This window comes from Leucoraja erinacea, chromosome 28 (assembly GCF_028641065.1).
Source record: "Leucoraja erinacea ecotype New England chromosome 28, Leri_hhj_1, whole genome shotgun sequence".
NCBI classification, from domain to species: Eukaryota; Metazoa; Chordata; class Chondrichthyes; order Rajiformes; family Rajidae; genus Leucoraja; species Leucoraja erinaceus.
Window position 1 is genome coordinate 18108824 of NC_073404.1, and position 23238 is coordinate 18132061.

At 41.0% G+C, this 23238-nt stretch overlaps 1 protein-coding gene and 1 long non-coding RNA gene across 2 annotated transcripts in view; both read right to left on the reverse strand.

The window, feature by feature from the left end:
• LOC129710462 (general transcription factor II-I-like) overlaps nt 1-23238 on the reverse strand; it is a 121994-nt gene that overhangs the window by 42841 nt on the left and 55915 nt on the right. The window contains exons 15-17 of the mRNA XM_055657418.1: nt 21186-21369; nt 18671-18729; nt 674-745 (exon numbers count right to left, since the gene is read on the reverse strand). Of these exons, the coding sequence (XP_055513393.1) occupies nt 674-745; nt 18671-18729; nt 21186-21369 (315 nt within the window). The remainder of the gene's footprint in view (nt 1-673; nt 746-18670; nt 18730-21185; nt 21370-23238) is intronic.
• Nucleotides 13457-18655, reverse strand: LOC129710729 (uncharacterized). The gene is made up of 2 exons (XR_008725718.1): nt 17021-18655; nt 13457-16105 (listed from the first exon to the last, which is right to left on the reverse strand). It is a non-coding gene; the product is annotated as an uncharacterized LOC129710729 (long non-coding RNA).

Sequence of the window (23238 nt, forward strand, 5' to 3'; positions counted from 1 at the left end):
CATTACTGAAGACCGTATTTACAAACACAAGTATTGTTTCAGATTACAACCGCGGGACTTCAAGTCTAATAAGTTCATGTGAAACCCTTTCCACTTCCTACCCCCAACAGCTGACTGTACCTTTGTTTCAATTCATCTCTGCAGCATATTTTTTCAACTGTTTATTTTAATTTTTTTTAATGAATTGTTACTTTGGTGAGTATCACCTGAACGCTATCAAAGACACTCATCCATTCTCTAGATACACCAACCCCAGAACTGGTGCTCGCACTTTTCCAGTTTTGAAGAAAGGTCTTTGACCTAAAATACCAACTCTGTTCATCTCCCTGTTGACACTGAGAACTTTGTGTTCGGCACTCAAAGTTTTGAGCTTTGTTTACATTTAATCAGTGGTTCAACAAATATGAGGAGGGATATTTACATTATCTCTGGCTGCAATGAAGAATCGACATCCAGACATTGTTAACAACATAGATGAGGAGAGAATACCAGATTGCTTTTATTCCAACTTGCCCCAGTATGAATGACTTGAATTTGTGTTTGTATGAGATCAATAAAATGTTTGTAGAAGATCATGATTCTCATTCAACGATGAATATCATTCAATTTTATGATAGTAGATCAAAGAGAAGAAAATTCAACTAAAAAAAACGTAAGTGTTAAGAATACGTACCATATTTCTTGCTGAAGAGTTCCTCAACCATCCTCCTTAGTTTAGTGATCCTAGTGTTCCACTCTTCCTTTGCTGGAAAATAAAATGCGATTCATTATAATTCCCTTAAATAATTGAACAATAAGAAACATGCACAAGGGGAAAAAATGTACATCACTTCCTACATAGTTTTTGGTGAAATATTCACCACATTAAATCAGAACTAAGCCTTTCCATTTTTTCATTAATAGATTGGCAACATAATAAAAAAATATTCCTTGCAATATTCCTTTCCTTTGTAACAGAAATACAGATACACCACCGATTTTCAGGCACCCTTGGTCCAGAGCCTTGCCAGATTTTGGCTTTTACCAGACCAACAGAGGTCACATCATAATAATTCAACAATACACCTCTGATCCATTAATTATACCCCTCCAATGTCACGCGCGCACCATGGACTTCTAGAAACTTAAAACAAATAATAAATGTGATTTAAATGATGGATGAAATACATTAATACAGGTATAAATCACGCAGCTTTATTAGTATAACAAAAAGTTGTTTTTTTAAATTATTTTTTATTTTTATTTTTCATTTAAAATAAATCAACACAAAAATGAAAAAAGACATGTTAATAAGAAACACTCAAATAATACACAAAAGAAAAATAAATATCAGAAACATAAAATAAATAGAAATAATTTTTATAAAAGTATTATAAAAGAGTGCACCTACACATAACAAACCAGCCCTTAGTCTGGCAGAAGCTGCAAGTCTGTAAAGTACGATAAAAAAGGTTGCCATTTGTGGGAGAGAAAAAAAATCAGTACATCCCCTCAATGTATATTTAATTTGCTCAAGTTTAAGAAAAAACATTAGAACTTTGAGCCACTGTGACACAGAGGGTGGGGTAGGGGATTTCCACTGTAGGAGTAGGCAGTGTCTGGCTATTAAAGATGTAAAATTAATAATTTATTTTTGCATAGAGTTTAATCGACCCGACTCATCTGGGGCCCCAAAAATGGCAATCAATGGACATGGCTGTAGAGGTATTCCCATTACGGTAGACATTATATTAAAGTAGCCGGACCAAACTTTATATAATCGTGGACAAAGGAAAAACATACGGCTCAGATGACAGTGTGGGCCCGAACATCTATCACATTTATCCTTCACCTCTGGATAAATCCCAGACAGTCTTGATTTAGAAAAATGGACCCTATGTATAACCTTAAACTGAATGAGTGCAAGACGTAACAGTACATGGCCCACCCACAACATTATCCCACCACTCCTCGGTAAGTTGAAGTCCCAGCTCTTCCTCCCAAGCAGCCCTTGATTTAGAGTTGGACTGATCGCAAAGATCCAGAATGCGGTTATACATCTCTGAAACAATCCCTCTTTGTTGTGTCTTGAAAGTAATCAAACTATCCCATATTTGTCGTGGAGGTGAAGAGGGAATAGTAGAAAAACATTTAGAAACAAAGTGTCTAACTTGGAAGTACCTAAAAAAATGATTTGCTGGCAATCCATACAATGATGATATAAATTGGTAAAGCTGTTAAAAATACCATCTGAAAACAGATCAAGAAAACATTGCATACCTGTTATGCCATACTGAAAAAACAGAATCCAAATGTGAGGGAGGAAACAGGTGATTGTTACATAATGGACCTAAAGGAGATGCAGCTACAAATTTGAAATGTTTCCTGAATTGATACCAAATCTTTAAAGTATTAAGCACAACAGGATTTTTGATAAACAATTAAATCTTGGTTGGAAGAGAGGAATATATAAGAGCAGATATAGAGGATGAAAGAGGGCAAGAGCAGGCTTCCAGTTCGCACGGAGCTAAATAGAAACATAGAAAATAGGTGCAGGAGGAGGCCATTCGGCCCTTCGAACCAGCACCGCGCCATTCATGTGATCATGGCTGATCGTCCCCTATCAATAACCCGTGCCTGCCTTCTCCCCATATCCACTAACCCCTAGAGCTCTAACTCTCTCTTAAATCCATCCAGTGACTAGGCCTCCACTGCCCTCTGTGGCAGGGAATTCCATAAATTCACAACTCTCTGGATGAAAAAGTTTCTTCTCACCTCAGTCTTAAATGACCTCCCCTTTATTCTAAGACTGTGGCCCCTGGTTCTGGAAAAAGGAAAATCAAACCAACAACGTATTTTATGAATGCGAGTAGCCCAGTAGTAGAATTGAAAGTTCGGTAAAGCGAGACCACCACTGAATTTACATCGTTGGGAGTCATGATTTACGGGTCCTCGGGGGCTTCGCACCCCAAATAAAAGAGCTAATCATTTTGTCTAAGGAGTCAAAAAAATGTTTCATCAAATTCAGCATCAAAGTTAGGTGCATAGACATTTACTAACAACACCTTTGTTTGCATTAATGTACCTGCAACTATAAGATATTGACCATTTTTATCAGCAATAACGGAATTATTTTATTAATTAAAATAGCAACCCCTCTAGCTTTAGAATTAAAATTGGAGTGGTAAACCTGACCTATCCAAGAGGACTGCAGCCGATGATGATCTTTAAGTCTAAGATGAGTGTCCTGCAAAAATACTATGTCAAGAGTTAAGCCGTTTCAGGTGACTGAAAACCCTGGATCTTTTAATAGGATTGCCCATACCACGTATGTTCCAAGTGAGAAAACGAATAGGTGTGCCAGAACCAAGAATGCTGGGATTCAAATTAGCAGAACACATTCATGTGTAAATGAAGAAAGCAAATGGATCCAAAGAAAGCCAGGATGGCTGCCCCACCCCCCTCCCGCCCACACATACACAAACCCCCATACACACGCGCGTACACACCAAAAAAGTCTCCAAAAGAAACGAGAAAACAATTGTTGCCTCATAACTGTGGCAACTCAGAGAATAAACTAAGCCAACCCTAAGAAATAACTCCCACAGACTCCTAAATGTGTAATAAAAGGCACAACTAATAATAAGAATATCCCATATCGGTCAATATACCATAATATATTTTGGGGGCCTAATATTAGTGCAAAATAAGGTATTATCACACAACAATTTAAACAAGTTAAATTCCCCCTGCGTCTAAAAGGAAAATTGCAGAGAAGATGAACTAATGCAAGTTGAACAGGAGTAAACAAGTGTAAACAAACATCAAATGTGAACAAATATTTAAATATAAACTAAAGGCATGGATGCATGACATTATTGCAACATATTGTACAACATCACCCAATATTCATCTTGTTGACGCAAGCCTTGGCATCCTCCGCCAAGTCAAAGTCTTTCTCCACACCTTTCGTAGCTGATCCGGAGTTGGGCCAGGTAGAAAAGACCATAGCGAACCTCCTTCACGCCATGCAGCTGTTTTCTGACCTCGTTGAAGGCTGCCCAGGCCACCTTAGCAGTGTGGTCGTGGAAAATGGAGATCGTCATATCACCGGTATCAATCTGTCGAACCTGCGTAAAACATTTACAGTCATCGTAGTAATGGAACCTGACAATGATGGGTCGTGGTCGCTCACCGGGTCGTGGTTTCGGCTGCGTGGATCTGTGCACCCGGTCCAGTAGTGGCTCTTTGTCCAGCTTGAACGAGTCCTTAAGCAGGGTGGCGATAGCAAGGGAATTGACGACCGTCTCCTCAGGAACCCCCACTATCCTTATGTTGTTGCGGCGCGATCTGGATTCGAGGTCCTCACATTTTTTGTCCAAGTTAAAAAACTCAGCAGTTAGACGCTTGATCTGAATCTTCAGCTCAGCAATCTCGTCCGTACAGGCAGCAAGTGACTCCTCCATTATCCCCACAGTACCTTGGAGTATGGCCAACTCAGTGTCCGTAGCGACCTTGGAGTATCGTTCGCGAGTTGTGTTTTCACTGCTTGAAGGTCGACTCCGATTGTGGACAAATCACCCCCAATGCTGCTCGTAGTTCGGGTTTTAAAAATATCTGCAACGTCCTGTCTCAAAGATGTCAGTAATTCTAGCTTCAGGCCCTCCATGTCAACAACTTGTGGTCCTGCCTTCAGCGGGGTAGAGCCATGGGGCGGGGTCGAGGTACCTGTAGATGTGGTCTCTTCCTGCGAATTAGGTCTCTGTTGTTGAGCCGTACCACAAGCTCTGGTGCTTTTAGTAGCCATAATAACTCATCCAAAACATCAAGAAGCCAGCACAAAATCCACTGGAGTATCTTTCCTCAAAATTATTATCAAAAAAGAGCCGATGAATAACAGTTTTAATCGAAATCTGCGGGAGACTAACCTCACATCCTACTCAATAGGTTGCCCAGCAGTGCCCCCCTACAAAAAGGGTTTATTGATTACTGTACATACTCTGTAGCTCCTTCGTGGTCTACAGAAAGTTTTTTCACCACACACTTTACGCATGGAAATTCCATAACGCTTCTTAAACCTTTGACGCCATCCTTCACTATAGTCGCACTTACTTTCTAATTTAAGTTCTTTATGGAACAATTTAACTTGCTTTATTAATGTGCTACTGACAAGTCCACTCCTTCACTCCGACGATGTCAAAACCATTCCAATCATCACTTGATCATGCTCAGTACTCTTAACTTCTTTCATAGTTTTTCTACTACTCATCTGCTTCTTGGAATCACTGTTAACAAAGAATGTAATTAGTTTGTCTATGTGCTTCTTTAGATCGTAAATAGTTGACGAACCAATATTATACGCATCAGAGTTTCCACACGAAAACACCATGGTCGAGTTTGTTCAACAGTTCTATCTTGTTTTGTATCAATATTAACGTGCTTACACTTGACATCACAACTGTCAATTGGACCTCGCTTAGAAGCCATAGCTAGGGTTAAGTGTAAGCAAAATAAGGTAAGAATCACACAGCACCGAAGGACCACCAACAATTGCAGAGGTAAACAATTAACTTTTACGGGATGGAGGCAGACGTCCCAAAAGAGCCCCCGTCACATGCAATGCCATCTGTGGCTGCCCAGTGAACCAGTCTGGCGGTCGCAGGAATTTCAAGTGCACTCTCATAATTTGTCCGTATTAAAAGAGGTGCCGGACCATCAGTTGCTGGAAAATCGGCGGTGTACCTGTATTTGCTAAACTGAACTGAATGATAATTGCCACCTAGCCTCCCATTCAGCCACCACCGAGCTCAGCAGCAATGTACCACATACTGCAGATAAAGGCTGGCTGCCCTACACTAGAAATGCCTAGTGTAGTAATAATGATCCTATTCATTTCAATAAGCCCACTGATCTTGTGGATAAAATCAAGATACATTTGTCACATGTACCAATGTCAAAATTTCCCACTGTGTGGGAAAGCTCTAGATTTCAGTCATCCTCCTCCGTTGTTCACCCGTGCTCGGGGGGGCTCCCGATCACCCCTCGCAGTTGCCGTCACGGGCAGCCCGATGTTCAGGCCCTCACGCCGGGATGATGGAACTCCGACATCGGTACAGAAGAACCACCTCAATGGCTTGGAAAGGCCGTGCCAATCCAGTTGGTAGGCCGTGAGGAGGGGGGGGGCATGGACGCGACTCGGAGAATAGTCGCATTCTCACCAGGAAGTGACTGGGAAACGTTTCCCCCTTACCCTATCCCCCTCCCCCCACATAGAAAAACTAAAGAATCCTCCAAATCACTTTAAAAAAACCTCAAAATAAAAGATTGAAAAACACACAGACTGTAGGCAAAGGCTACAATCAATGCGGCACCCCTAGTGGAGATCAACTGCTGATATACACGTCCCCATGTGGTCTAGTTCATGATTTGCTCAAGGCTAGTATTATAGGTATCACAAGTATTTGGGAAAGTTAATGAAATGTTAGTGCCCATTTCATAGAGAATTGAAACAAAACTGTTGGTTTTTTTTAGTTATGTTTGGGAAAGGTCTGACCATATCTGGAGTACTGTTTAGTGGTACTCTTATTAAATGATATATGTCAAGTTTATTGAAAGCAGTTCCACAAAGGCTCACTGACAGGATAATTTGAATGGTTTGATTTCCTTACATAGTCAGTAGGTACACAAAAAAGCTGGAGAAACTCAGCGGGTGTAGCAGCATCTATGGAGCGAAGGAAATAGGCAACGTTCCTTCGCTCCATAGATGCTGCTGCACCCGCTGAGTTTCTCCAGCTTTTTTGTGTACCTTCGATTTTCCAGCATCTGCAGTTCCTTCTTAAACACAAGATAAAACAGTAGCTCTGAAGTATAGAAGAGCCAGAAGGATAATTGGACCATAAAAGACCATGAAATGATAGAGGTTGGGAAGTTGATTTCTCTTATGGAAGAATCAAGAACGAGGGAGTCATAATCAAGGTTCCTTTATTTTCAGTATTTGGTAGTATTCAGATTGTAATTTTAATAAGTTTTCTTTTTAGTTCAACTCTATTTGAAAAGTTTCCAATAGAGATTTAGAGTCACAGAACCCTTGTCCAAGTTAGCATAAAGCACTAGTCCTGCATGTGGCCCCAAGTACTATTAACTCCTAGCCATATCTGTACAAATATATTTTTTAAGTTGTAATTGTACCCACTTCTACAGCTTCCTCCAGCAAATTGTAGGACCATTCTAGATAAGACTATCCAGATTGGGAAAAAGTACATCTATGCCCTATGATAGTAACACCTCAGCCTCCTGCAGGCCAAAGAAAACATTTGTATCCTATCCAAACTCTCCTGATTATGGGGCTGTCCCACTGTACGAGCTAATTCAAGAGCTCTTCCGAGTTTTAAAAAACTCATCAAACTCGTGGTAAGCACGTAGAATGTACGTAGCGGCTACGTCGGAGCTCGGGACGTCTCTTAGCGGCCCGTAACACTAACGGTAGTACTTGGAAAACACGGTAAGCTCGTGAAGATTTTTCAACATTTTTCAACATGTTGAAAAATGTCCACGAGAGCCCACGAGTACCTACGAGTGGATATTACCGTAATTCTCCGAGTTCGAATCAGGGGAAACTCGGGAGAACTCTTGAATTAGCTTGTACAGTGGGACAGCCCCATAACCCAAACCCACAAACCCTGGTAAATCTCTTCTGCACCCCTTCCAACATAATGACCAACTTCCTATCGCTGTACAACGAGAACCAGAATACTCCAATTCGGTTCCGACCACGAACTTGTGCAGTTGCATTATGCGCTATCATATCATACACGATACTCTTCCCCATGAAGGCACAATGTCCAACCTGACTTGCAACGTTTAGGGAACATGCACCTGTACTCCCAGATCTCTGTTTCACAACAAACTCAAGACAAACAGTGGCAATATATTGAAGGTTTAGAATCACCCGAGGCCAACTTGATGCTTGAAGCTCAGTCTGCCCCACAAGACACTCTGTATCCTGAAATTTACAGAGGAAATCAGCATTTATACGCAATCCGATTTTGCAGATTTTTAAATTTTTAATTTTTTTATGCTCAGTCATACCAGACTTGTGCCGTCAGGGTAGCAGAGCTGCCGAGTTTTGTCAGAGCATTTCAGTATTCTAGTACCTGAAAATCAGTATTTTGCTGAAGATATCAGTATTTTTTACGCAGTGTCATTTTGCTGGAAAAAATGTTTTTATGTGCGGACATACCCATGTAAGAGTACAAGAATGCATAACTTTGCTACCAATTGGCATGTCTTCTATGCACCTTACTTGGCAGTGCATTCATTGCCATCGCTTTGTATACTTCTGTTTGAACGGCTGCTTCCTGCTTTTAGCACCAGATGATGTAGAAGCCATTTTCAACGCCTCCCTCCTTCCTCTTTACCTCGGTCTCCTTTTTTTTCTCCCTCTCTCCCTCCGTCTCCTTTTTTTTCTCCCTCCCTCCCCCTGCCCGAACAGTCTGCGACCCATAGCTCTACGTGTAAAGCCCATAGCACTATGTGTCAAGGCAATAGCGCTGCAGCTGGTAGCGCTATAATTAGAACCCATAGCGCTGTTCGTTTAAATTCCCATGCGCTAAAGCGCTGTTTAAACCTGTAGCAGATCAAAGCTTACAAAAATAATCATCCAGATCTTGAAATTTAAAATACTAATAGATTCAATCTGCTATAATTTTTAGAGTTACAGCATGACTTTTTATATCCTTGCATTTTAAGCAACAAGATGAAACAAGAAGTCGGGACGATTTAAAAAAAATCCGTATTTTACAAAGCAAATCCGTACATCCTTATTCATCGCATTTCCGTATGAATACGGAAAATCTGTACTACTTGGCAGCTCTGGGGTAGGGAGGGTAGGCAGTGCCTACCCTGAATAAAATTATAAAATGGTAATTAATTAAGTATAAATAGTAAAGGCACCGGAGAATCATGCTTACCTAAGAGATCGGTCTCTTAGGTAGGCACAATTCTCCTGTGCCTTTCATCCGCAGTACATTTAACATGTGGAAGTATGTGCTACTCACTTGCCGTCCATGCTGCTTCAAGCCATCAGTGGCAACGGTCTATAAAGGCAGCTGAAATTCTGCCTTTACACCGTGGCAAGTGTTAATTACCACAGTGCATGCGTGTGCTGCGCAAGTTTCTATGCAAGTTTTTCAAAGATGGATAGTGATCTTAAGAGTTTCCCTAAGCAATCTTATGAGGAAAAGATCAAAATAATTAAAAATGGCAGACCAACGCCAGAACTTAAAGAACTTCAACAGCACAAAGAAACAAAAATAATTAGAACATTTAAAAGTATAGTAGTATAGTATAGTATATCTTTATTGTCATTTCCTGAGTATTCACATACCCAGAGGAAACAAAAAAAACGTTGCTCAACCAGTGTGCATTAAAAATAAATAGAAATAAAAACACATATATCATGAACAAATTTACACTCTACTAAACATTCAACAGGCGTTCCGATCGGCAGCGGCACAACAGTGGCTCTGCTGCAGTGTGTCCAGGTTGGTGGTTGGTTCGCGATACTTTGGCAGGGGGCAAAGTCCGTTTAGCAGTCTTATAGCCTGCGGGAAGAAGCCGAGGAGCATCCTGCTGGTTTTGCAGCTAATGCTCCTGTACCTCTTCCCAGGTGGCAGGATGGAGAATATGTGATGCGATGGGTGGTAGGGGTCTTTGATGATGGAGATGGCTCTGCTGATACATCTCTTCCTGTATAAGTCCAGCAGGAAAGGGAGTGGAGCACCAATAATCCAGCTGGCGGTCTTCACAATCCCGTCTAGTTGGTGCCGTTCGTACGCCTTGCAGCTCCCGAACCAGGAAGTGATGCCGTAGGTCAATGTGCTCTCGATTGTCCCCCTATAAAAAGTCTGTAGGTGTGTAGTGGGGAGACCTGCTTTACGTAGTCTTCGGAGAGGGTGTAGTCGCTGCTGGGCTCTCTTGACCAGTGCTGTGGTGTTGGCCGTGGACGTCAGGTCATCTGACAGGTGTAGTCCTAGGAACTTCACGCTGCTGACCCTTTCCACATCAGCTCCATCGATGTGCAGAGGTGTATGATGTTGTTTCCCCGCCCTCCTGAAGTCAACCACCATCTCCTTAGTTTTTACCACGTTGAGAATGAGGTTGTGGGATTTGCACCAACCTGTGAGCAGCTCCACCTCCATCCTGTACGCCGATTCATCATTGTCACTGATGAGACCCACCACTGTTGTGTCATCAGCGAACTTGTTGATGAAGTTGTTGTTGAGTCTAGCAGTACAGTCATGTGTCAGCAGACTAAACAGCAGGGGGCTTAGGACACAGCCTTGGGGTGAGCCAGTGCTCACGGCTATGGTTTTTGATGTCCTACTGCCCACCCTGACTGTCTGCTGCCGTTGCGACAGAAAGTTCAGGACCCAGTTGCATGTGCCAGCATCAACCCCCAATAGCTCCAACTTCTCCACCAGCTGCTGCGGAATGATTGTATTAAAAGCAGAGCTGAAGTCTATGAAGAGGATCCTGGCATAAGTATTTTTCCGATCAAGGTGTGACAGTACGAGGTTCAGTGTTGTTGAGACTGCGTCCTCTGTGGATCGGTTGGCTCTGTAGGCGAACTGCAGTGGGTCTAGGTCAGCAGGTAGACTATTTTTGATATGCTGCATAACCAGTCGCTCAAAGCACTTCATTACTATGGGTGTTAGAGCCACTGGTCGAAAGTCATTATGGCAGGCTGGGTTTGGTTTCTTCGGGACAGGGACGATGGTGGCACTCTTAAGACAGTTGGGCACTACTGCCTGGCTGAGTGAGATGTTAAAAATGTCTGTGAAGACATCTTTCAGTTGCTCGGCGCAGTCTCTTAAAACGCATCCAGGAATGTTGTCCGGCCCTGCAGCTTTGCGTGGATTGATGCTGGCAAAGGCCTTTTTAACTCCGGCTGCGGACAGCCTGAGCGACTGGTCACTGGGAGATGGCAGTAGTGCACGTGTCTGGGTGCTGTTTCTAACCTCAAACCTTGCGTAGAACTCGTTCAGTTCATCTGGTAGAGGGGTCGTTTTGGCATATCCGCAGCGGGGGGGGGGGGGGGGCTTGTAGTCAGTGATGGTATGAAATCCCTGCCACAATCGACGTGTGGCTTTGTCATTTGCGAAAACAGCTTGGTACCACAGGAAAGAGTGGCTATACGGTTGTATTTCAACAAATAGAATGTGGTAAGTAAATTTCTTTGAGCTATGTTTAATTACTTTAGAAGACAAATTACTTTATAAGTTGACTGACAAATTACTTTATTAAAGTCGAGAGAACAATCTGCGCATGCGCGGTTTTCAAGATTTTTTTAAAATGCCGACTGACCAAAGATACTGACAGCCTACCCTGACTAATTACTCACGGCACGTGCCTGGGTCATACCCATGTAAGAGTACAAGAATGCATAACTTGTTTACTGTGTATTTCTAATAGTTTATTGTGTATCATATGTCATAGCTGCTTTCTTGCATTTGTCCAGAAGTTTATCATTGAAAGTCATTTGGTACCAACGTTTCCCCATGGTCTGGAATCTCTCTATATCTTGTTCTTTCTCGCTCTCTCTATGTCTCGTTCTATAGATCTTTCTCTCTCTCTCTCACCTCAACATTCCCGGAATCATTTGGCGTTTTGCAAAGACAACTGCATCTGCAGTTCCTTCCTATTGAAGAAGAACCCTGGCCCGGAACAACTCCTACATGCATGATATTCACCTCCAGAAAAATAGTAGGAAGTATTGGCCGGGGGTCCAGGAGGCCGGTTAGGCCCCCCCCCCCCCCCCCCAGTGGGGATTCAGGGGGCTCCTGCATTTTCAATAAATTGAAAGTGATACCCAAGCTTTCTGCTAGTTTACATAACAGAAGCTTAGAATTTTTCTAACACATAAACAGGAAAAAAAAAAAAGAGAGAGAGAGAGAGCCTCTTAACCCCAAGTAGATAAACGCTTACAAAAACAATCATCCAGATCTTGAAATTTAAAATACAAAGATTTCATTTGCTATCATTTTTAGAGGCACAGTATGACTTTTTATATCCTTGCATTTTTTAAGCAGCAAGATCTCAAGTCAAATTCACCGGGTTTATTACATTTCCATTGGCGAGTGGTATGTTAATGAAATAGGAAGTCGGGCCGATCTCGGATGTTCCCACCTGCCCGCTGCACCTCGACTGGTACACCGGCGACTCATTGTTACGATTATCTAGGGTCAATTTTGCGTTGTTAAATACCGATTTTTTTTAAATCCGTATTTAACGCAAAATCGTACATCAGTATTCTTATCGCATTTCCGTACAAAATATGGAAAATCTGTACTACTTGGCAGCTCTGCATATGGTCTGAATTGTCTGGATGAATCGCAAAACAAAGCTTTTTTCTGCATCTTGGTACCCATGAGACTAATAAACCAATCCCAGTACAGATATCAAGTGGGCATAAATAGACTAGAGAAACGACCAGGTGCATGGCAAGATGCAATTAATCCAATACAAATCAAAAACTGCAATTACTAAGCTGAAGAGTGGCTGAAGAGTTAATGGGCATGAAAACTGTAATGAGAAACTATGCACAACTGCAGCTACGGGAGTAGGGACCTGCCCTGGGATTCCAGCCAGGACAGTGGAGGTGATCCCAGTTAGATTAACTTTGCTGTACAGCAGTATTGCACTAAGGCATTAGAGTGTTTCTCAACCGCGGTTATGGTCCGAGAGAAATAGTGATAAATAAACTAGACCAGGGGTGTCAAATTACCAGCCCACAGGCCGGAAGGGACTGAATCTGTAGGGATGTTGCAAAATTTTGAGATTTAAAAAAAAATCGTGCCTGTAATTTATCCCATCAGATAAAGCATAAAAAGAACTTTAATTTGATACCCAATTCATTTTTATATCTTCAGTATTAAAAACGTTATGGTCATTTTCACTCAGAAATTAGCATCTTGTTCCCTATTGCTTTCCATTAACCCTAACACAAAAGCTGTGATCGATGACAATCAATTGAATTAAAAGCCCATAACTTTCTTAAAAATTAAGAGAACTGAATAAATGTTAGTTATTATAGATTGAAGCATTCTGAAACAAATATGATACATCTTACTTGGATGACCTGAAATTAAAGTATATAATTAGTTAATTACCTAATTAAATAGCTGATTACAAAATTATCTGTTGTGACGGAAATAATAAACACCCAGACTGCCTTGAAAATTCAAAAATGTGATATTCTCAAGATCAGAACTTTAATATTATTGTATTATATGCTGTAAATCCGTAACAGACAGGTAAAGAAATTACAATTTCTAGCAAAAGGCCAAGTCTTCATGGAGAACATCAGCTACTAGCTGGTACATTGGCATATCATAATCAGTAGCATTATCATAAACCTCAGACTGCAAATAATAAGCAACTCTGTACACCTTGTTTTTCCTCAACTTCAATTTTGGCATTGTAAACTACAAGTTTTTGCTCTTCAAACCATGCATGACATGTTTTTCTGCTCACTACTTTCCCATTAAGAATGTCCTGGAGATCATCACATTTGTAGTAGTCCAAATTCAGATAATCTCTGCAAATGCTGTATAAATCACGTCTCTTTTCCGCTCTATTTCTTTCCTCTTTCGTGTCCCGAGCATGCTCCTTGTCTTTCTGTCTCTTGATGATTTCTGCTCTCAATTCCTTCCGTTTTTTCTTCCATCTGTTCCTCTGCACTCTCCCCCATTTCACTGCCTTACAGAGCACCTCCTCCCTACGTTGCTCCTCGAGATTATCAAGGAAGTTGATTGTTCTATTCTTGCAGGCCCGCATCCTACATGACAAATAGCACATGGGGGCATTGGGACATTTCAGTTTTGATGAGCTAAACATCCCCATTATCTCCTCCACATCCAATGTTGTGTGATCTTGCTGATGCAGTCTCCTCCTTCAGTTTCTCAGTTACATCAAGTTCAAAGTATTTACTATATTGCCTTTCCAACAGTGATGACAGCTTGAAGACAGCTGCTCATCATTAAACTGAATTGTAGATGTACTGGTAGCTCCTGAAGTTTTGTCAACATGGCATCAAAATGCACCTCCTCCCCGAATAAATCTTCCCTTGCCAATATCAAGTTCTCTGGATTTTGTGTGGCTTTCTTTAGAGCAGCAATCACCCCCTTTAACCACTTTGTTGCCATCAACATCGTTGATCTGATTCTGGCTTGAAGTGTAGAAGGGCTTCATCCAAAGCCCAGTCAGATATTTGCCAAGTAAGCCCAATATCTGAAGTTCTACTTTTGCTGCAGCCTGGGTGAGGATGGTGCTTCTCAACCCCCCCACAGGAGCTTCCGCTATTCAGCAAGGCAACAAAGTCATCATAATGTTCTATGAGCTTGCCACTAATATGGAAAGTATATGTAATCTGTTGCCACGGTACCATGGGAGGACACCGCAGGGGATGTTCCCTTCATCCAAAAAATACAACAAATCCTTTTGGGTCCCCTTTTCCATCTGCATCATGACATTTCATCTGCAGTATGACATTTCCTGTTAGACAGTCCTTCCCAAACAAGACTTTGGCTCTGGATTGTTTGTGCTTTTTGAGGGCTGAGCGAACTGGCGCTGCGATGGAGTCAAGAGGATGCAAATGGCAGTAGAGCTCATTCAAAGATTTACCCCACTCACTGTTAACAATCCTAATACCAGCATGATTAGCTGCACACCCATCACTCAGTGTATTTGTAATGTTGTCTACCGTCATTTGCCTGGTGTCTTGGAAATCCGCTGCTCATTGAAATAAGTGTAAGTTTCACACAAATTGGCAACAGTATCGCAAATATGTTGCGCATGGTCCTCAGTAGTCCCACCAGCCAATTCATCAACTGCTGCAGAAAGACATTAATTTGTGGTGGTGAAGTGTACACTGTTAATATGGGTCTCTTCTTGGTCGGTTACATCAAAACCAAGTCAAATCATTTGTTGCTAAGATCATCTCTGCTGTATAACTCAGCAACAGCTCCCAATTCTCGGGCCATAACTTCAACTGCACTGCGTTGAGGAACACTATCCAGATCAAGTCCACACCACTTGTGCAACTGGCGTATCAGGATTGAAATGTTTGCTGTGGGAGTTTTGTTTACAATACAGTCAAACACATGCATCCTTGTCATTGAGGAATAAGTCTTCTGGTCCACCTTTGACTTGACAATATTGGCAGCCTCCAGAGTTTCGATTGTTTCTGTGAGGCCAAGATTGTCAAATTTGAGGCGTCTTACATTCTCTTCCCAATTGTCTGTGTTCAAAAACTCTGCCTTGGTTTCAGCAAGCTCTCATGCCAAAGTATTCCCACGTAATTTGGTTTTGTTCCTGAATCTTTCTGTCCATCAAATCTATTTGGTTTTGTTTTCTCTTTAAGGTCTGATTAACTACATGTTTGGGAGTTTTCAACTGTGCCCTAAGTTCACTGATCTTTGTGCGATGCTTTAGTGCAAGAGCGATCTTGGAGATGGACAGAAAGTTTAGTCTTGTCTTCATTTTTATGTTTCCTTGGTGAAAGACTTACAAGTTCTCTGCTACATCTTGTGAGAAACACTAGATCTCGATGGCATTGGTTCAGGAGAGGCAGCAGCTGTCGTTGGCGTTGCTAGATTCAGTGGAGGATGCAGACGATGACTGTCATCGCCAATGTCCTCATTGTCTTGAAATATGGGCACTTGGCTTTCGGCAGACGTCAAGGATTCAAGATCGTGAGCATCAGGCAGTGGAATATCATCCAAAGTGTTGACTGCCTTCTAGAAGTTTAAAAGTTTCATCACAAATTTCCGTAAATTTTCTTGGGATTGTTGAGCTTTTTAAACTTGAGCAAGGTCCGGTTAACGAGAGTCCTCACCCTTGACTTAACAGCAACTGAATAGCCTTCTGCATCCGACAAAGAACAATGTGAACTCAGCCGACTGTTTCAGACCGACTTTTTCCAAACGAGGTATACAAGTACAAGATGTGTCCATTTTTAAGATCCCTCTTAGACTCGGGCATGACAGAAATTCACTTCAAGGTGAGCTCTAGCTATGCCAAGCTGGGCATTTGGACTGACAATTTTGTGTTTCTTCTTCGAAGGCATCTGAAAAATGTAAAGAAAAAAACCACTGAACAACATTAAGTAGAAACAAGTTTTTATTTGCAGTTTTAGAAAAAAAGTTGAAATGATTCTGTTCAACAAAATGCCTAACACAAGTTAAACGTTAAAACAAATAGTAAATGCCCAACAAAATATTCATATTCATCAGTGTCATCAAATCAATCATTCATCTCAATTCAATTACTAGATCTAAACATCTATCCCAATCTTAAGAAAAGGCTAAAATATTTGTTTTAAATAGCCAAAGTATCTAGATAACAAACTGATCCCATTCACACTAAAATTCACAATATAACATGATTTTTAAATCATGAATTTCTATGCCAAATGGAAGGAATTGAATGTTTAATTCCCATAAAATTTTCTGTTGGTTTATAACACTGCGGCAGGCAAGGGCCGTTTTACAGACATGTGTTCAAAATCCACAAACATCCCCTCTCAAGATAATAAAAATCATTATTTTTTGCACGACTGTGTCATAAGTACATCTAAATTATCTTTATTTTGTCAAGTCAAGTCAATTTTATTTCTATAACACATTTTTTGTGTAATTGTCTATCCATGATCAATATTTTCATACTAAATATCCAACTAAAAACTATGTACTGTGGAAGTTTTTAGTCAGATATTTAGTAAGAATATATTGATCATGTATTGACAATAACACAAAAATAGATAATTTAGATGTTCTTGTGACACGATTGTGCAAAAAAAAAATTTGATTTTCTTGACAGTGGATGTTTGTGGATTATGATACAGAGATCGGATTTTGCTCACTCAGTCGGCAGGCAAGACACGGCCGATATAGGTGCCTAAATAACGTATATAGCATCAGATTAAAATGAAATTATTCCAAAAACTAGATAAGATATTAATTAAATGTCCTATGGCACATACCTTTGTTTTGTCCTGTCTTGCGATCCGTGATTTTGAAGGCGTTGAGGTTGGGCCCGATTTTCATCCAGCGATTCAATAGTCATGCAACGTTTTTTGTTTTGTTTTTTTAAATCGCGAACGGGATGACAGAACAACATTTCTTCAATAAGCTTGTCGTACCTGGAAATCACTCTCTGACAAACAATAAAACTCTGCATTTTAATCGTCCCCCCTCAAGTCGTATGCACAGGCAGAGGGCAGAACTAGAGTGCCACTGATGGCAGGAATTTGTAACAACGCTACAATCTGGCCCGCTACCAGATTGGGCTGCAGATGTCCCCAGTTCCGGGGCATCTGGGCTTCTCCTGAGCCGCTGCTCGTGACCCACCTCCTTAGTCAGCCGCCCGCTCCTTATATGGTGTGAGAAGCCGCGGCTGCCTGCTGCCAGCATTGTGACGACTCCTTGACCGACACCCGACCCGACCAATCAAACCGCAAATGCTACTTGGGGGGCAGGTCTGAACGCGGCGAGATGCAGAACAAACGGGCTGGGCGTCATCCCACGTGACTGCCACCAGGCTGGCCCAATAGAAGGGACTACCCTCGGGGTAGTCAGCTGTGCCAATGACAAGGCAGGGGTGGGTGCTGAGCAGGGTTAGGTTGCGCAGTACGGAGCGGCTGGGTGCTGGGTTCGAATGCTGTCAGGAAAAAAAAACAACATTGCAGCAGTGCGGGTTGCACGGTGGGTACTTTTCTCTCATGGCGGAGGAGAGAGCTCAGCCGACCGCAAAGCGTCTCTGTTCAAGGCCCTTCCCAGTCTCCCAATCGTTCCAGAAACCCGCACTGGCTGGGAGAGGCCACAACCTCGGAGTCTCTATTGGATATCAGCGCTAAAATGGTGGCGGAGAAATAGACCTAGTTGTTTCGTTAGGTCTACATTTGTGTCTGCTAATGTTCGATTTCAAATTATTAGCCAAAATAGCAGTTTTTTCTCTCTCTCATCACAAATTTCTTGTAGCCTACAACTGCAAGTTAATACCAATTATAAAAATAATGCTTGCTAGGCAATCTTCTTCAAAAGAAACAAAATTCGTTAAGTGAAACACTTTGTAGTTATAACAGAGACTGAGACACATGAGAGCAGGTTGAAAAAATGAAAGCAACAAAAGCTGTGGGAGCACGTGTGCTCTGATCCGGCCCGCGTGAAGTCGAACTTTGCCCTATCTGGTCCGTGACCTAAAATTAGTTTCATGGCCCTGAACTAGACCAAGCGTGGACCCGTTGGGCCCACCTCCCCCAACACAATATTCTCCCTGTAGCACTTACCTATACACAACGCTGGATGTTAAAATGGTGATCCTGGCCCGGCAATCCTCCCCCAACTGCGCAGGCACGGCCGACGGGTCCCCGTTGACGCCAGAGATAACCATTATGACGCGAGTCAAAATGGCAATCTCAAAACGCCGACGGGCCCGGCAACCCCCAGCTCAGGGGTTCCCGGAGACATAAAAATTCTTTCAAGGTTTCCGCAAGGGTAAAAAGATTGAGAAACGCTGCATTAGAGTATTGATCAAATGAAGTTCCAATGTAATCAGAATATCGACGATCAGCCTCCGTATTAAACAGCAAGAAATAGACCACCACACACCCTTTCAAAGTCTGCACACTTACCTCCTGGGACCGTTTTATCAGGAATTGTTTCTTCTTGCTCACTAGTTAATAGTTCTGGTCTGGAGAACAAAAAAAAGTTTTTTTCTAACTCACCTTTAATTGCACCTTCATGCAAAATAACTGCAGACTGGATATTTTGTTATACAGTGGAAAAACATTCAGCCTAATAACCACCATTTTACATTACAACTAAAAAAAATAAAAACCTGTACAAATTATTTGATACGCGTTTCATTGAAATAAGTTATATTTTTAGAAGTTAGACAAAAATGCTGGAGAAACTCACTGGGTGAGGCAGCATCTATGGAGCGAAGGAAATAGGGAATGTTTAAGGGCGGAAACCCTTCATAGATGCTGCCTCACCCGCTGGGTTTCTCCAGCATTTTTGTCTACCTTCGATTTTCCAGCATCTGCAGTTCCTTCTTAAATATTTTTAGAAATGATTGTTTGCTTTAATTACATTAAGAAACAAACGTGCATATATGAGAAATGATTTGGTGGAATAGGTGAAGAGACATTATACTGATCAAGAGTCCTCATGCAAAACAGAAGACAGAGCAGGATTTCAATTTCCTATCAAGAGATGTTGATTCTATTTGTGCAACTTCTGCTATTAAGATATGGTCCGTCACATAATTTACTGCTTTTCCCTACACAGGTTCATTAATAATTCTTTTGCACAGAAAGCAAAAGGGTACATGTAATGAAGTACAAGATTATGAATGTGGTCTGCATGCATATCAATCCAATACTTAGGCAAGCAAATATACAGATATATTGAGATGGGAAGAGCATAAACATTGGTATATACTGCTTGGGCTGAATACCGTACTTCTGCATCAGAGAGCCTATACAATTGTATTTGAAGGTATGATTCATTTGCTGCACAAAATAGAGGAAAGTACCAAATGCATAAATAATAAAGATAAAAAGATGGTGTAACTGTACACTGATACAGGATTGTGAAAATAAGGCATTAGCACAGGCATTGCGCAAACAAGGCATTCCCCTTAAATATGGGAATAGGAGGATAGGGTTGAAGATGGCATGCTGAGGAACAAGTGCGGGCAGTAGCGTTTCAGGTTTTTGGACCATTGGCATCTCTTCTATGGCAGTAAGAGAGGGTGCACCTGAACTGCACCAAACCAAAATCCTGTTGGAGCGATTTACTAGATATAGTTTTTGCTATATTTGCTAGATAGTGGCTTTAAACCAGTCTGGCAGAGGGGTGGGTCCAAAGCAGTAGTGTGGATGAGAAAGTAGAGACAAATAAATTAGAGAGCAAATGCAGATGAAAGGGCAGGCAGGAGTGTGGCAGGGAGCAAGGGAAGAATGATGGATTAAACTGCATTAATTTCAATGAAAGAGGCCTGACAGGCAAGGCAAATTAACCCAGGATATGAGATTGGGAAATTCTAGCTATAGCAGAAACATAGTTAAGGAAGGTACAGAATTGGCAGCACAATGTTCTGAGGTACAAATGCTGCACGGGTTATAGTGATAGAGATGGGAGAGGAACAGTGGCTTTTTGGATAGGAAGAACATTACGCCAGTACTGAGTGAGGACATTCCTGGGGGAGTCATCCAGTGATGTTACATGGGTAGAACTGAAAAGCAAGAAGAGGGTGATCACTTTGATGGTATCGTACAATAGATCCCATCAATAATCAGCAGGAATTAAAGTATACATGGTCTTTCTCTGTGCATCATGTTGTAATTTTTGTTTAATTTATCAAACAAACTGGATAATGGTTGATAAAGGAGGTTTTTATTCACAATATGAACTTTTACAATTGGATTTCTGATTAGATGAGAATGGATAGGCTAACCATAGATGTTATATCATTGGCTGAGAGTCTGTACTTATCTTGAAATGTTTGCTTTGTGGATTGTCAGTTAAATGATTTAAATATAATGCTAAATTAATGATTGGTTTTGGAAGACATGTTGCAATGTGAATATGGGATTGTGAAATTCTAGCTCGAACAAAAACATGGTCAAGGAAGGTACAGAATTGGCAACGCAATGTTCTGGGGTACAAATGCTGCAAAACCCAATCAAATTAAAGAGCATGTTTATGCTTTATTAAGATCTATTACACACAAATTAGTGTCAAACTGTGCCGAATTAGCAGGAATTGACTGAAGTATAAATTAACGGATTATGTACACTGAAATACAATAAAATACGAGAAATTTTAAAAATTATGAGCAATAATTCAATAACATATCTTCAAGAACAGAACAAATTGCTACATTTACATATTCACCATACCTTTGTCCCCTTCCCACTCCCACCAGTAAACCAATGATGCCCAAAAGTAGAAGACTGATTCTTGATACACAATAGAAAGGGTAAAATGTAAATTCCCTACATTTATACAAGTGCTCAGAATCTTCAAGTATTTCAAAGCTCTTTACAGCAAATAACTACTTACGGGGTACTTAACAATAGCCAATAAAATCCAACACACCAGTTCTCTCGCTATTAAATCAAATTCTTACTAAATCCATACCTTTTTATAACAAATTTTATCCTGTCTTTTGCTAGAAGGATCCTTTCTAATCTTGGAATTCCATAGGTGGATGGCCTCCTGAATGGAATTCCTTCAGGTAAACCATCAACACAAAGATCTTCGGAATTCGACTGGAAGAGTGGATATGGGATCGCAACTGGTCCGGTAGCAAGAGTGGCTCGAGCTAAAATTTTACACAATGTTAAGATTTAGATCTATTATAGTAGCTTCATACAATACCTATTCTAAATTACTTACACTCCACTTTGCAGTGAACATACTTAAATGCAAAGGGTTGAATAGGAACATTACCAAGTTGCTGAATGACATTTCTCAATATAGAGCAATGAAAAATATGGGAGAGGAGATTTTTAAGCATCATGAGATATCCTTGCCAAACCCTGAAGTCTAGTTCTGCAGACTAAGCAAGCCGACTTAATTCACTAATTTAATAAGACAATGCATTATCACCAAACTAAAACAAAGATGCCCCAAAACCAAGAAGTTTATGTATATTTTTCTTTAATAACCCTGCAAAAGACATTAGACTGATATTTAGAGGTAGGAAAAATAGGAATCGGGATAATAAATAAAATTACAGGTCCAGATATCATTAGAAATTTTACAGCACAAAGGGCTATTAGAAACATAGAAAATAGATGCAGATGTAGGCTATTCAGCCCTTCGCCAGCACCACCATTCAATGCGATCATGGCTAATCATTCAGAATCACTACCCTGTTCCTGCTTTCACCCCATATCCCTTGATTCCATTAGCCCCAAGAGCTATATCTGACTATCTCTTGAATATATCCCATATATTCGCCTCCACTGCCTTCTGTGGCAGGGAACTCCACACATTCACAACTCTCTGGTAGAAAATATTTTTCCTCATCGCAGTCTGAAATGGCCGACCCCTTATTCCTAAAATGGTCTGGACTTCCCCAACATGGGGAACAAGCCCAGTCAATCCATTCTTTCATATGTCAGTCCCGCCATCTCGGGAATAAACCTGGTGAACCTGCTCTGCACTCCCTCAATAGCAAGAATGTTCTTCCTCAAATTAGGACACCAAAACTGTAATTTATTTTTTTACCATATTTGGCCCACCCTGGTAACAGCTCATCTTAGAACCATTTCATTACTCCTTTTCTCCTGCAATTCCCATTATCCATTCTTCTTTGAAAGTTACTGCTGAATTGTTTCTGGTATCCATTTGAAAAGTAAATTTACCTCCTTTAGTTCTTCTACCAATAATCTTAAATCCTTGTCCTCAAATTATTAATCCTCATGTCAGTGAAAAGGTTCTCCTAACATACTTTATGATAAGTTCATAATTTGAACACCTCGTCAATCTTCCCATAACCTCTCTTGTTCTAAAGTTCATCAGCCCACTCCATCAGACTCTTCAGATTGTAACTGCTAGGTTCTAAGAACAGGAAAATACTGTAGATGCCGAAGTCTAAAACAGAAAACGTCAGAAATGCAGAAGGTCATCAGGGTGTTCCAGTGGAGACAATCAAAATTACCATTTCAGATTGGTGACCTTTATCAAAACTATGAAATACTCTGGGGCAAAGCCCATTTTAAGATGCAATATTGGGGAAAGAATAGGCAGGGAAGGAGGAAAAGGCCCCCAAAATGTTATTCAAGAATGTGGAGGAAGAGATGGATTTTTAAAAATGACAGCAAGGATGATGGAGCTGGATTCGAGTGTGATAAACACTGGGTTAACATTAGTGGGTCTGGTAAATCAGCCAAATACATTTGAAGTTAGCAGCAAGGTGTAAAAACAAATGCATACTAGAAATGTAAACTGCATTGACTGAAACCGCCAACTGAATGTAATAATTCAACAGCATTAAACCCAAGGCTATAATGTCCCATTGAAATAAAATGCACCAGAAACAGTCAAGTCAGGCAACATCGTTAACATGTCACACTGAGGACCTTTTGATCAAATTGTGCCATTCTTCATGGAAGCATTTGGCTTCAATGGAACTAGTTAAGAACTAATCCGAGTAACTGAATACATTGTAGAATTAAATACAACA